Consider the following 13,519-nt stretch of genomic DNA (forward strand, 5'->3'; position numbering starts at 1 on the left):
AGCATGAGTGGTGTCATTCAGACACTGCGAGCTGAAAAAAGAAAAAAAAATCTAACAACAAAGTACTAATAACAACCATCTCATATAGTGATAACAGGCAATTAATGCCAATTGACTAATCAATTGATCCACTCATCATTGAAGCTCTGGAGTATTGGTTCATTTATGTGTTTCGGAGAAAATAACCTGAATGATATGTGGTGGGTGACAGTAGGACTTTACTAGATGAATCCAGCAAAGGCTATGGTTATAAAGATATTTTTTTCAACGTTATAATCTTTAAACTACTTTTTTAATTATGTCTACAGAAAAAATAACATATTTTAACATGTTTTAAGTTTTTTTTACACTTAGGCAAGCTGTCCAATGTAATGTATCAACATACTGTACATAGGCTAATGTAAAACTCAACAGAATGTCCAGAAAACAGACAGACAGACAGACAAACAGACCGACAGATGTGTAAATAAAGGCTCAAAAGTCTTTTAATCAAGTTATAAAAGTTATGAGCAGAAACGGGATGTTGATCATTTAAAAATAAAAGTTAATTTTTCACTGGCTACTAAAAAAAAGGTTTCAAAATTTAACTTTTATGTTACATTTGTGCAGTTATGTCTTTTGTTTGTTTTGTTTTTCCACTACCCTGATACTTTGGAGTGGACTCACTTGACATATTCAAAACACCTGGTTGTATTGTTAAATTTGCATGTTTGCCCTGTTTATTTTCTCATTATGTTGTGCAAATGTGTAAAACGAGGAGATTATTAATCTTCTTCGGTTGTTTTTTCCACATTTCAAGATATGACTCAATAAACAGCGAATTAGTGGCAGGCAGATATAGTGTATCTATTTGTGAAACTACAAGTTTAATGTACACTACAGTCACATGATCGTGTCTTGCAAGTTAAACAGTGAGATGAAACTTCAGAAATAACGGGCATTCGTGAGTTCCAGCTCATCAAAGCATTGTTTACTTTCTTTTGTTATAGTAAAAAGGTTTTGTGGTTACAAGAATTCTTTGGGGATTTGTCAGGAGAATCCAGTGCAGTTTCTCTATTGTACCACGACTGTAATCAAGTTGGGTAATTTTATTTTGAAACAATCAAGCGGATATCGAGTCTTTATTGCGTCTGTCCGGACTCCGGGTCATTTCAGTGGGGTATAGCTGCGCTGACAGCTCGGGTGCTTCCCTAATTGCTCGCTCTTCAGACAAACCCGCTTACCTGCAATTTTCCTCGACAACAAAACCTATATGATGTCGGATTTTGAAGAATTTGAGAAACAGCTCAGCGAGAACCGACAAGGTGAGTGTTAGCGGTCCGGTGCCCCAGCTTGGTCTGCAAGCTAGCAGTGCAACGCTTGTCGGTAACGTTAGCTTTCTGTTATTTTATGAATGAATAACCCGAGCTGACAGCTACTAACAAGCAGGTTTACACGTAATGACTCAGCCTGTTTGCCATTACAATTTTCGCAGAGATAACACTAATAATCTCATCCTATAGCCGGTGTACGTAATACAAATGTGACATTTAACGTTACTGAACGGAGTCTGGAGACCGGTGTGAGTTCACTGTGAACTACCTGCTTTTCTCTTGCGTCAGACCCCAACCTGCCAAACTCCGTTGCAATACTGATGCTTTTAAGTCAAACGTATTCCTCTGCTGCAGATATTAGAAACGACTTAGGATGATATTCATTCAATCTTTTCTATGTACTTTCGAATTCTAAACAGTAATATGCACTCATACTTTTCACTTTTGTATTATGTCTTAACTGCTCAGTGTTGTAGTAATTGTGAGACAATGTTTTGGATTTCTTCTTCTTCTTCTTTTTCTTCTTCTTCTTCTTCATGTCTTTTAGACTTTTTGTCTGCAACACATTTGAAGATGTCACCTTGGGCTTTCGATATTACAATATAACAGTCCAAGCAATTAGGTGACGAGATCATGAGCTAATAATGGCATTCAATTTTAAAATTATCATTGAGTTAGAGCAAGGACGTTTGAAGCAATAAATAAAATATTCCTGGACACAAAGAAGTAAATGGCAAAAATAAAGAATTAGAGGAAAAAACAATTCTTATCCCAAACATACAAAGTCTGAAATTAACAAAGCAGAGCTAGCAGGTGGATCTAGACTGAAATAAAGAGTTATCAGTTTGTTAAAAGGTCTCTTAAGTTCATGTTTTTGTTTTGTTTTTGTTTTTTTCGAAAAATGTGATGCTGTGTTTCACCATAGCTCAGAGCACAGTGGAGCTATCAGAGCTTGTAACTTAGTAGAAAATAAACTTTTATATATTTAAAAAAACACTTAATCTGTTGATTTATTTTCTCAATTAACAGCTATCTGTATTGTTAGTTAATGCCCTGTATAATAGTTCCTGATATTGTGCCAATTACATTTACATTTCCAACTACATAGAACGAGAGAGAGAGAGACACAAAAAAAGGAGTCGCAGTGGATCTACAGGCCGAAGCGACAAACATCGCAGCTGGAGCAAAGACCGGGGAAGCCGCAGCCGAGAGAAGCGAAGCCGCAGCAGGGACCGGAAGAGCCGCGACCGCAGGAGCTCCTCCCGGGAACACAAGAAGCATAGGTCAGGGTGAAAGCCACCAGCCTATTCAATGCTGCACAGGACCATATTAGGTCCAACAAGTCTAATCCAACAGTGCTGCACTAAATCCTCCATCTCAACAGTGATATGTTCACTTTCAACCAATTTTAGAAAGGCGTTGTTTAAACTGATAATTTTAGAAGATTTGTAATTGAATGTGTTGCATCATGCTGACAGTTGTTTTTATTATTTTGTTTCCACCCTATTTATATCACTAAAATAAAGTAACATGAATAACAGAAACATATCTCAATATGAATCGATTGAGGACAAAGTCAAATACCACAAAACTGATGGTATTTTCTTATGTTTTTACATTTATGTCTTATGTTTTTACATTGAGATTTTTTTCAACTTTTTTTTCTTTCCTGTGTTTAGCCACTCTCCGAGGCGAACGAGGAAGAAAAAGACCTGCAAATACTGGGACGTTCCTCCTCCTGGCTTTGAACACATCACACCATTGCAGTATAAAGCTATGCAAGGTACTTGACATGCTTAACAGCAGGGGTAAGTAGTACAGCATGTAACTCTAAAGTGTCACATTTATTCGATTTATGTCAAATGTCATCCTCTTTTGAGTTTCAACTTGGTTAATAAATTTGAAAACACTGGCTTGATTCACTGAGACCAGGTTTTATTATCTCTGATGTCCATAGCATATAAACTGGTATAAAACAGCAAAATGGCAGCACATGGAATCAAAAATTAGAGCTAAAGTTGTACCTCAAAGTATAACTCACTGATTTACTTCCTGCATATATACATATTTGAAGAACAATACTATATATACTGCATATAAGCTGAAGAGAGACAAAATATACAGTGTTATGTAGTCATTCCTTGGCTAAATCAATTTCAAGTAAAGGTTCGTGTGTAAACAAGAAATATTTCAACAATCAGCACATTCTGCACGAAAGAAAGAACAAGTGATGAAGAAATACCATACCAACAACATTTGAGTCATTGGCTCCTAGATTGCTGTCATTTGATTTTACTCACACAGCCTAAAGAACTAAAAAACTTTGTATTATATTTTGCAGGAGGTCTAAGATTTACAGTACTTCAACCAAAGCCTTTACCTATTGATTAAATAAATGAGGAAATGCTGCAGAAGGTAACCGTTTTTTCACCTGAAGCTCTTTGTCAAGATTTCTCTTTATATTTTATCCCAGCGGCCGGCCAGATACCAACAATAGCTCTGCTGGCAACGTCCACCACCACTGGAGTGGCTGCTGCACCAACACAAGTGCCCATAGTTGGCAGTCAGATGACTCGACAAGCCAGACGCCTGTATGTTGGAAATATTCCCTTTGGAGTGACTGAGGTAAAGTCTCGCTTACGCTTTTCTTTCATTTCCTGTGCTTTCTAATAAATCTGGTATTTATACCCATCACTGCTATGTTCACTTTGCAGCATTTTCAGTCATGCCGTTTGCATTCTCTCTCCTCAGGAGTCCATGGCAGAGTTCTTTAATGCTCAGATGCGGCTTGCAGGTCTTTCACAAGCTCCAAGTAACCCTGTGCTCGCTGTGCAGATAAATCAGGATAAGAACTTTGCTTTCCTAGAGGTATGTGTTGATATTTGTCTTCAGTTTAAATATGTCACAATTACCCATGCTCTTATATCTTTTTCTTTTTTTTTTTTTTTTGGTACTTAAAAAATCTAAAAGAAATTGCCTAAGAGGATAAGGTTGATGATCTTCTATATTAGGCATCGTTTGTTTATCCAGAATGGATAAGAATTGTTGTGTTATCTTGGACTGTGGCATGAGCCTTGACCAACATGTGAAGAATGTAATGTAATTCATTCGCTGAGGAATATTTCCATAATTAGATTAATTCAGTCGTTTGGTAAGACAGAAAATTGCCTTCTTTTATATCAACCTGCTGCAGTTACTGTAATGTATTCACAGTTGAGCTATGAGGCAGCTCAAAACTGTTTAAATATTATCAACTACTTAGTCTAGCTAGAAGTGTTTTTCACAAAATATCCAAGTCAGATCTGTAGACAGTCACTGATTTCAAAACTTGTATTTACACAAAGGCTTTTATTAATGCGGTGGCCTCACAGAGCCTCTACAACGGCTGTAGACTCTTGTTTTAGCACAGCCCTGACCTCACCAAGTTGAAAGCATTTCAGCTGAGAGCAAGAAATTGTCACTGTCCATTTTTCTCAACTGCCCAGATGGAGTTAGGACTACTGCAGTTATTTTTTTATTTAATAAAAAGAAATACACGTGACAAATCAGCCAGAGCTTTAGGATTAACGAAGTAACTGTAACCATAGTAAAATTAAAAACAGTTTAAAGGCAGGGTTAGTGGTAGGGTCGTTTTTTTTTTTTTCACAAAGCAATGTGGGCATTTGGAGGACAGCATAAGTGGACTATTAACCAAAAACATCACTGTACTGTGATTATCAGAGACCTTTTGATGCCGGTGTTTAGCACCTTAGTCTAAGTTTAAGCAACACTGAAGAAAACTTTTAGCAGAGATCTCAAAAAAACGGTTTCTTTTTAGTTTCGGTCTGTAGATGAGACAACACAGGCCATGGCCTTCGATGGAATAATTTTTCAGGGTCAATCGCTGAAGATTAGAAGACCTCATGACTATCGACCTTTACCTGGTATCTCAGAGCAGCCTGCTTTTCACGTCCCAGGTATGTTTTATTTATTTATTTTTGCTTGTTGTTTTGTTTTTATGTTTTTTGCCTAAAAATAACATGATTTATTAGTTTATATATATATTACATTTTATGGGAGACTTGACAGTTTGTTTGTTTTTTTTTTCTTTTTCTGATTTTGTTTTGGTCTGTGTAGGTGTTGTCTCCACCGTTGTTCCCGATTCCCCCCATAAACTGTTTATAGGTGGCCTGCCTAACTACCTTAATGATGACCAGGTATTTAGCTGAAAACTATTTCAAACTTGTGTTTTCATGTTTCCTTTTTTCTGTCACTTGCAGACTTTTTTATTTTTTACGCACCAAAACATAAATTATAAGTTTATTTATGGCACAAGTGAGAAAATGATGCTCTTCCAGGGTCTGTGGAGCATGCCCTGGAGGAGCATGGGTTTCCCACTCTTGATTTTTACATGGAAAAGCATATTTTGTTAAGTTGAAGTGACATTTTATCCTGGCTAGAAACAGAACATGACCTCATAATATAAATACAAACCTAAATAAATTTATCTGAAAGACAGTACAGGAAAAGAATAAATAGGTTACTTAACTGATTGTATTTTTGAATATTTATCCTTTAAGCATCCACGAAACTACTGCAGATTTTTTTAAAAAAGACGTTTCCCACGCTGTTATTTTGTTATTTTTTGTCTGATATTACCTACACAGTCTGTGCACTGCCATTGATCATATATGATTAACATTTCTGTGACTAGGTTACCTAAGTAAACTGCTTAAACCTTTCTCATGTTATGCATACTGATTTAAGAAAGGTAAGCAAAGTCCAGTATATTTATTAAGAGGCCAAGAAACGAAATAATGAATTTCAATTTACATCACTTTAGACATGTAGTTATGTCTGTATGGTATTTAGGCCTAAATGGTGCTTGCCGTAAACTTGAGTTAGAAAAATGTCCACCTTAAGAAACAACTTATTCAAATGGTATTTGTTATAAACCGTAGTATTTATGTTGTTTGGTGTTTTTTTTTTTGTGCAGTTTCTTGTACAAACACAGTCAAGCTGCTGTCACACATGTATTTATACATTTCCAGGGAGCTGCAGCAGTAAAAATAGTGAGATAGGTGTGACAGTAGAAATAGTAAAATGCATTATACTGTAGCTTTGGCATAAGCATCTCAAATGAGAGCAAGTGGACATAAATTTAGCCACTGATATCTACTGGTTTATTACCTCTAATGTTAGTTGATTAAAGTCATAACATATATTTGAATATAGTCGCTTCAAACTATTGATATTGGATAAGTATGAATTTGAAAACTAATTCTATGTAGTCTTTTCCCAGTAGACCTCCATCTGCTCTCAGACAGGCAGATGAAAAAACATCACAGTCATTTTAATTCTAACTGTCCATTATGTCTCATTTACTTTAGTTTACAGAGCACATGTAGGCTGATGTATATTATTCACTGACTTATTTATTAATACTTGCAGTCGCTGCTACTGCGTTGATACTCACAGCTCTTTCATTTTTGTTCCCCCACTTTGTCCCCAGCTAGGGGCCTGTAAGATCGTTAAGTCTGCGCTCATAATTTGTTCAGTAGTACTCATCTACTGCTGCCATGCCAACATGTAACACAAGGCAAGTAAGACATTCTGGTCCTCACACGGATACACTGCGAGCCAGCAGGCTCCCTTTCTGGCTACTTTCTTTCTCCCATCTTGCTTTTGGAGCGCGTATAGGACCCGAGGGGGTTTTGGGTTAAGGACTGATTATTAAGTTAAGGTATGGGGATGTTGTTGCTGCTGGTGGAGGTTTTGGGGGTGTATATTCAACTTGTAGTGTAACGGTAAGACTTTTATGAATGTATTATCCAAATATTGTGCAATTTGCCTGTAGCTGGCAAAGCATAAGTAAAATTTTAAAGACCAGTTTTTAATTTTTACTTTATGTTGCATCTTTTACCACTCAAAAAAAACCCACGCCTGAATATTAGATAAATATGTGTCTCAACTTTATTCCATCGCACAGCTGAAGTGATTTGTTGATACATTTTTTGGTTTAATTTACATATTAATCAAAAACAATATAAAATATTTCCAGAATCTACATTTTCAAATGTTGTTTGTTGTTTTTTTTCTATTTCTTTTCTTTTTTATTTTGGAGCTTGATGGACAAAAGAAGCAATTTGAAAACTTAGACTTTGTGGAAATTGTGAGGGGGCATACAGTAAAGCTCTATTTTTATGACCTCAGTAGCTTTCTTCTCTGAAGTCTTAAGGGGATTATGACATAATTCTCAAATGTGGCCGAGGTTGCACATCATCAGCATTTTCTCTTCACGTCTCTGCTCTAAAGAGATTTTCTAAGAGAATTTTCTACACTTCTGTCTCTTTTTCTTCTTGTCAATATAGTGATGCAAAATCTCTCACGTGTACAAATTAACTTAGAAACCTGTATTTAATTCCATATTTTCTGTTTTCAATAACCACATTAAATTCTGTAAATTATACATTTCCAGTTAATTTATTAGGATCTGATTTTAAGTATCAAATGGACATTTAGAATTGACTCTTTTGAATAACATTGTGCTCTCTATAAATGATCAGTGTCATATCTTGCTATTTTTTGCAGGTAAAGGAGCTCTTGACGTCTTTCGGGCCACTTAAAGCATTCAATCTTGTGAAGGACAGTGCCACGTCACTGTCAAAAGGTTACGCCTTTTGTGAATATGTAGACGTCAGCGCCACTGATCAGGTATACAGTAATAATGGACAGTACAATTAAGACCACGGGCTGTTTTTCTGTTGCATTGAGCTCTGTGTGTTCCTCACCAGGCGGTTGCTGGGCTCAATGGAATGCAACTGGGTGACAAAAAGCTGATAGTCCAAAGGGCGAGCGTGGGAGCTAAAAATGCCACTCCTGTGAGTACGACTCCTTTTATGCTTTAGCCTCTTTAAAGCACAGATGTAACTCCAACAATAGTTCAGTTTCATTTAAAATCGCGGAAAATAATCTGAGACCTGAACCCCTAAACGGATGCAGCTACATGAAATTAAGACCATTCTTTTTATTTTTTAAAATATTCTAGTTCCCAATCCTCAGCTGCGCAGTGCTGGTACCAAGCCCGGTAGAAATTGGGGAGGGTTGCATCAGGAAGGGCATCCGCTCTGGCGACCGGGATACGCCAAAAGGACAAAAAATAAAAAATAATTCTAGTTTATATATAGTAAAATGTCCCTTTGTTAAAAGGGAATGTTAAACTGATAAACTGTAGACAAACAGAGCCGTTGGATTTTCAGGCTCCATACTGTATTTTGCAATGTGTACTTTGATATAAAAATTTTGTTTTTTCACACAAAAAGACCTCAATTACCTTATACAGCCTCCTCCTGTTCAGCTTAAGAATTCAGCTTCTAGAAAACCTCATGTATTAGTGGCTACATTGGACATTGGAGCTCAGTAAGGGCCGGTTTATTACAGCAATAGGTTACTACAAACCACCTTCAGCAAGCAGTGAGAGCCTGTTTTGAATTTTATTGAAGTGCTTAATGCTGGTGATTTAAATCTTGACTAGTTCTCCCCAGTTTCTGACAATTTCATCTGATTGTCCAACTACAAATGTGAGTTTTGTGCATTTTTGGGAAGTTATGTCTTGTTTAGTGGAACAGATTGTTTTTTTTAAATTGATGATTTTGAACTTTCCTAGCCTTTTAATTAATAATTTTAATAAATTATTTTTATGTCTTTCAAAAAGTTGATTAAAAAAGTAAGAGTGAATTTTGAACCTACTTAAAAACCAATCTTTGACCCAATCTTTGACCCACATTTTTAATCTCACTAAATTGTTTAAATATAAAAACATCTGTCCGGAAACCTGCTTTAGTATTTCCCTTATAAAAAGGGGAGGCCCTTCGATTATAATTAACTACATGGCAATATCTAAACCTCAAATTCTTCAAGAGACACTGGTGAGTGAACAGCTAAGAGTCTCTAAATTCAAATACAATTTTGTCAGATTTTAAACGTGTTTTAGAAAGAATCATACCACAATTTCAGCAGTTATTGTTCCCCAAAGATTAAGTTCATCATCAATGAAGTTGGCCAAACCACTTTAAATGTATAGCTTTTCAGTTTTATGCTGATGAAGCAGTTGGCTATATATCATCTCCTACTGTTGATGATATTTTTGGATAGCTCCATCTATTACAGTGTGAACTCAGTGAGCTTAAGCTGACATTAAACCTCATATTGTTACCCTTGTCAAAAAACTTGGATTGAAACTTGGATTTTACTTTAGTAACACACATTACTTATCTTTTAATGTGAGAAAAAGGCTGGTATCTGCTACATTTGTATTACTTGTAGATTACTATGATATTCTATATATGCAAATATCATGGGAATCTCTGAAATACATAGAAATCTATGGAGATTGATTTCACAGTGATGCTGCTTGGAATTAACTTGAAAAAGACCTCAAATTGAAGGAAACGTAAGCATGGGTTAAGTTAAAGAGATCTCTGAGACTAAAGAACTTAAATCAGTTGGAAGCTTTTTTGCTTTAAATTGTTTATTGGTGTCTTTTAAGTTATTGAAATTTAATTGTTTTTCTCAAAACCACTTGATACTGTTCTGTAACTTTGCTCTTGATGCTGCTGTGTTGGCCAGGTCTTTCTTGGTAATTAGATTTGTGAAATCACTGTCAAATTTTACCTATTAGAAAAAACTAATACTGGCAGATGGTGGTAGAAAAAAACCCTGTGAAGCCACTGCAGTAATCACAAAGATTCAGGGAGGCAGGAAGCAGCACGTTTTATGGGAAAAATATTTTGGTAGGAGCTTAAGATGCATTCCCTTCCTCAACCTGCAGACCTCAATTATAGAGACTCCAGTAACACTGCAAGTGCCAGGATTACAGAGACTGCAGAACTCTGGCATGCCCACAGAGGTGCTGTGCCTTCTAAACATGGTCATGCCAGAGGAGCTGGTGGATGATGAGGAATATGAGGAAATCCTAGAAGATATCCGCGAGGAGTGTTGCAAGTACGGCAGCGTCCGCTCCATCGAGATCCCCCGGCCCGTCGATGGCGTGGAGGTTCCCGGTTGTGGAAAAGTGAGCACTTCATTTTCAGAGTACATTTAAATTTTGTATTGACTTTAAAGACTTAAAAAAATTTTTTTTTTTTTTCACTTTGCATGCATAGAGCAAATCAGCACTCTGTCTGTTACTGTATCTGCTTTACTGTTCAGCATCTGACTGACTGCTTTGGTTTAATTTCAGATTTTTGTAGAGTATGTCTCTGCTGCAGACTGTCAGAAAGCCATGCAAGCCCTCACCGGCCGCAAGTTTGCCAACAGAGTGGTGGTCACCAAATACTATGATCCTGAAATGTATCACAGACACGAGTTTTAAAGCACAGACTAGTCTGACAGGAGTGTCTTCCTCCTCATCTCTGTTTGTAAGCCTGGGTTCTGTTAGTTTATTTAGTCCTCTGGGTGTTGTGAGCATTTGCTTAGAGACTAGACCTGGAAAAGATATATTACATCTTTTACTTAACAAAATAGAATACAGTGTGTGTCTCTTCAGTACTGAATATTTAACCCCCAGCTTTAGCCTCTACCTACACAGTAAACTGATCTCATTTTGAATTTTCAAAAATGTTGTAGTATACTTTTTATTACAATTGCAGTAGAATGAATGTGACATTTATCATATCTAAATTGAAACAAATACTGCCAGACAATGCCAGAGTATGCAGTATATAAGAATAAACAGTCAAATGTTTAGAATTTTCCTCCTGAATACATACATTTCCAAACTTAAGAAGTCATCATAAAGTAAAAAAGTTTTCCTTTTATGGTTTCAAGTAATTTTTTCCTCTATATGTCACAGATTAATATTGCTTAAATATGATGTAATTACCTGTAGTGCTTCCAGAGGCCAAATGTCTATTTGTTTTGTGAAAAGTGAGAAGATATATTTTATTGGAGAGGTCATTTTGTAAATATGAAATATTGTCTACATATGTCTACATTTAAACTGTATAAAAAAATTGGCCATAAACACTGGAACCTACTAAATATACTGTAGAAAATTCTGAATACAAAAATTATACTGTCATGGTTGGGGGGGAAAAAAACTGATGCCAATTTGTTAAACCCCTCCCGCAAACAGATGTTGTCCACTCATAGCTTAGTAACTTGAATCACCCCTTTTTTGTCTTTCTAAATGTAAAATTAAAAACATAACAGACTAAATAAAATGTTAGCATGTCCAGTTCATAGTTTAGTAATCAAGCCTCTTTTTCCAAGGCCAACTTATTAATGCAAACTAACTATATCAGTTCATGGAGTAACGTTATGCTAGAAAACATTAATTCATGACTAACTGTTTATTTCGAAGCTGATCATTGATTGATTGAGTTTGGCAGCTCTATCCTCCTCTTTACTGTCTTTTAGGATGTTTACAGTACAGTAACTAGTCTAGAGAGTGCAAAGGAAAATCTAAATTTGTTGTTTCTGTCTTATACTGTCGGGATGACTGGCACAGGAAGGTAGAACAGTTGTCCACCAAGCCCACATTTTTTGTTTCAATCCCCAGCTCCTCCGGTCACATCAAAGCGTCCTTAAGCAAGACACTGAACCCCAACTTAGTTGCTCCCGATGAGCGTTGGCCAGCTGAACAGCAGCTCCCCCATTGGTGTGTGATTATGAGTGCAAATGGGTGAACAAGCAGCCGTGTAAAATACCAATAGGTAGAAAAGAGCTAAGAGATAAGTGCAAACCATTTACTCAAATTTTATGGATGGTTTTAGGTGGTGACACCAAACTGACACTAAACAATTTGCAGCATCCAAATTGTTGGTACATCTAAGCTATTACAGAAGAGAAAGCAATAAGATCACATCATAAAGATTGCTGCTCCATTGTCAAAGGGTTAAAATCTATGTAAAATTAAATGTTACAATGGAATATTTTTAATGACAACGGTATTTACGGAGGTGGGGCTGAATAAACTGTTAATCATATTCATCAAACTAACACAAACAGATCTATAATTTGTCAACATTACAGCTACATTGTCTCATGTAAAAACATTGGAGCACTTGTACATTTCAGAAAATGCACTTTGACTTTGTTGATAGCATAGTAATGAATGGGGTTTTTTGTCAAGCTTTATTGTGTTATGTTATGAAATTAAAACATTTATTTAGCTGAAATGAAAGACATTTAACAAAAACTGTATCCAAACAAATACATCAAACATTAGGATGATAGCTTGGTTTGCAGATACAGTACAGCAAACCTTTGTTTCAGCAAATAAGTCATATGTTAGTGAGATTGGAGTGTATCAAATGGTAACTTACAAGTAGTGTATTTTATACATTTTGGATGGCCAAATATGTAAAAAAAAACATTTTTATTTTATACAATCCCTGCCACTGCCATTGCCTTGAATAAATGGTTGCATCTATTGCCTGGCTGCTTATCTGAGATTTCTTTGTCTGTATTGTCTGTCACAAAGACTTTAGATCAATTATAACTATATAGAGAAATATAATACAAAAAATAATATATAATAATATTTCTATAATGTGTGTTTAATACAGTGTTGATTGTATCTGTATTTACATTGTCATTAAACGATATGAATTCTTCACCATGTAATTTTTGACCTGCATATAACCAGGTAAAAACTAATTTAATGTGAACAACTTGACATTGATGATGATGGTTTCTGACTATAGACAAGTCCATTTCAAAAAACAGCAATTTATTTCCAATTCCATTTACAAACATAATTATTGATTCTATATTAGAAAAGGACGGTATGTAGTATTTTTTAATTTTCTACGTTTTCAACCTGTATTGATTGTTACTGTCCACGAGCGGTGAAAATTAAGAACTGCAAATGACATTGAAATAACAATGTTAATGCCTGTAAAATGTTCCTAAATTTCAATGTGTGCAACACATAGCTGTGGTGTCGATGTTTTTTTACCGTTGAAATCAGCACCTATCAACACAGGTGACAAAGTAGGCATAGTAAAAATAATAATAATAATAATAATAAATAAATAAATAAATATATCTTCCAGCTATTATTTTCAAAATAACGAAACACCTCATTGCTGAGTTGCGTTTATGCTACCCTTACGAAAATTAAAAAGTGAAAATAACCTATTTCTGAAAAGTTTAAATGCAAGAATAGCTATTAGTAGCTGTGTTTTTTCAGCCAAGTAATAAATTATGATGTTATTCCAGCC

General features: G+C 35.6%; 1 protein-coding gene across 1 annotated transcript; it reads left to right on the forward strand.

The window, feature by feature from the left end:
• Positions 1-1,138: 1,138 nt before the first annotated feature.
• On the forward strand, positions 1,139-12,817 carry LOC137100250 (splicing factor U2AF 65 kDa subunit-like). The gene is made up of 11 exons (XM_067477935.1): positions 1,139-1,304; positions 2,422-2,596; positions 2,993-3,096; positions 3,787-3,938; positions 4,065-4,181; positions 5,131-5,269; positions 5,430-5,509; positions 7,884-8,006; positions 8,087-8,173; positions 10,123-10,365; positions 10,534-12,817. Exons 1-11 carry the CDS (start codon positions 1,253-1,255, stop codon positions 10,663-10,665), a joined length of 1,404 nt encoding a protein of 467 aa, XP_067334036.1. The 5' UTR covers positions 1,139-1,252; the 3' UTR covers positions 10,666-12,817.
• The last annotated feature ends 702 nt before the right edge of the window (positions 12,818-13,519 follow it).

Source organism: Channa argus, chromosome 15 (genome assembly GCF_033026475.1).
Source record: "Channa argus isolate prfri chromosome 15, Channa argus male v1.0, whole genome shotgun sequence".
In the NCBI taxonomy this organism is placed as follows: Eukaryota; Metazoa; Chordata; class Actinopteri; order Anabantiformes; family Channidae; genus Channa; species Channa argus.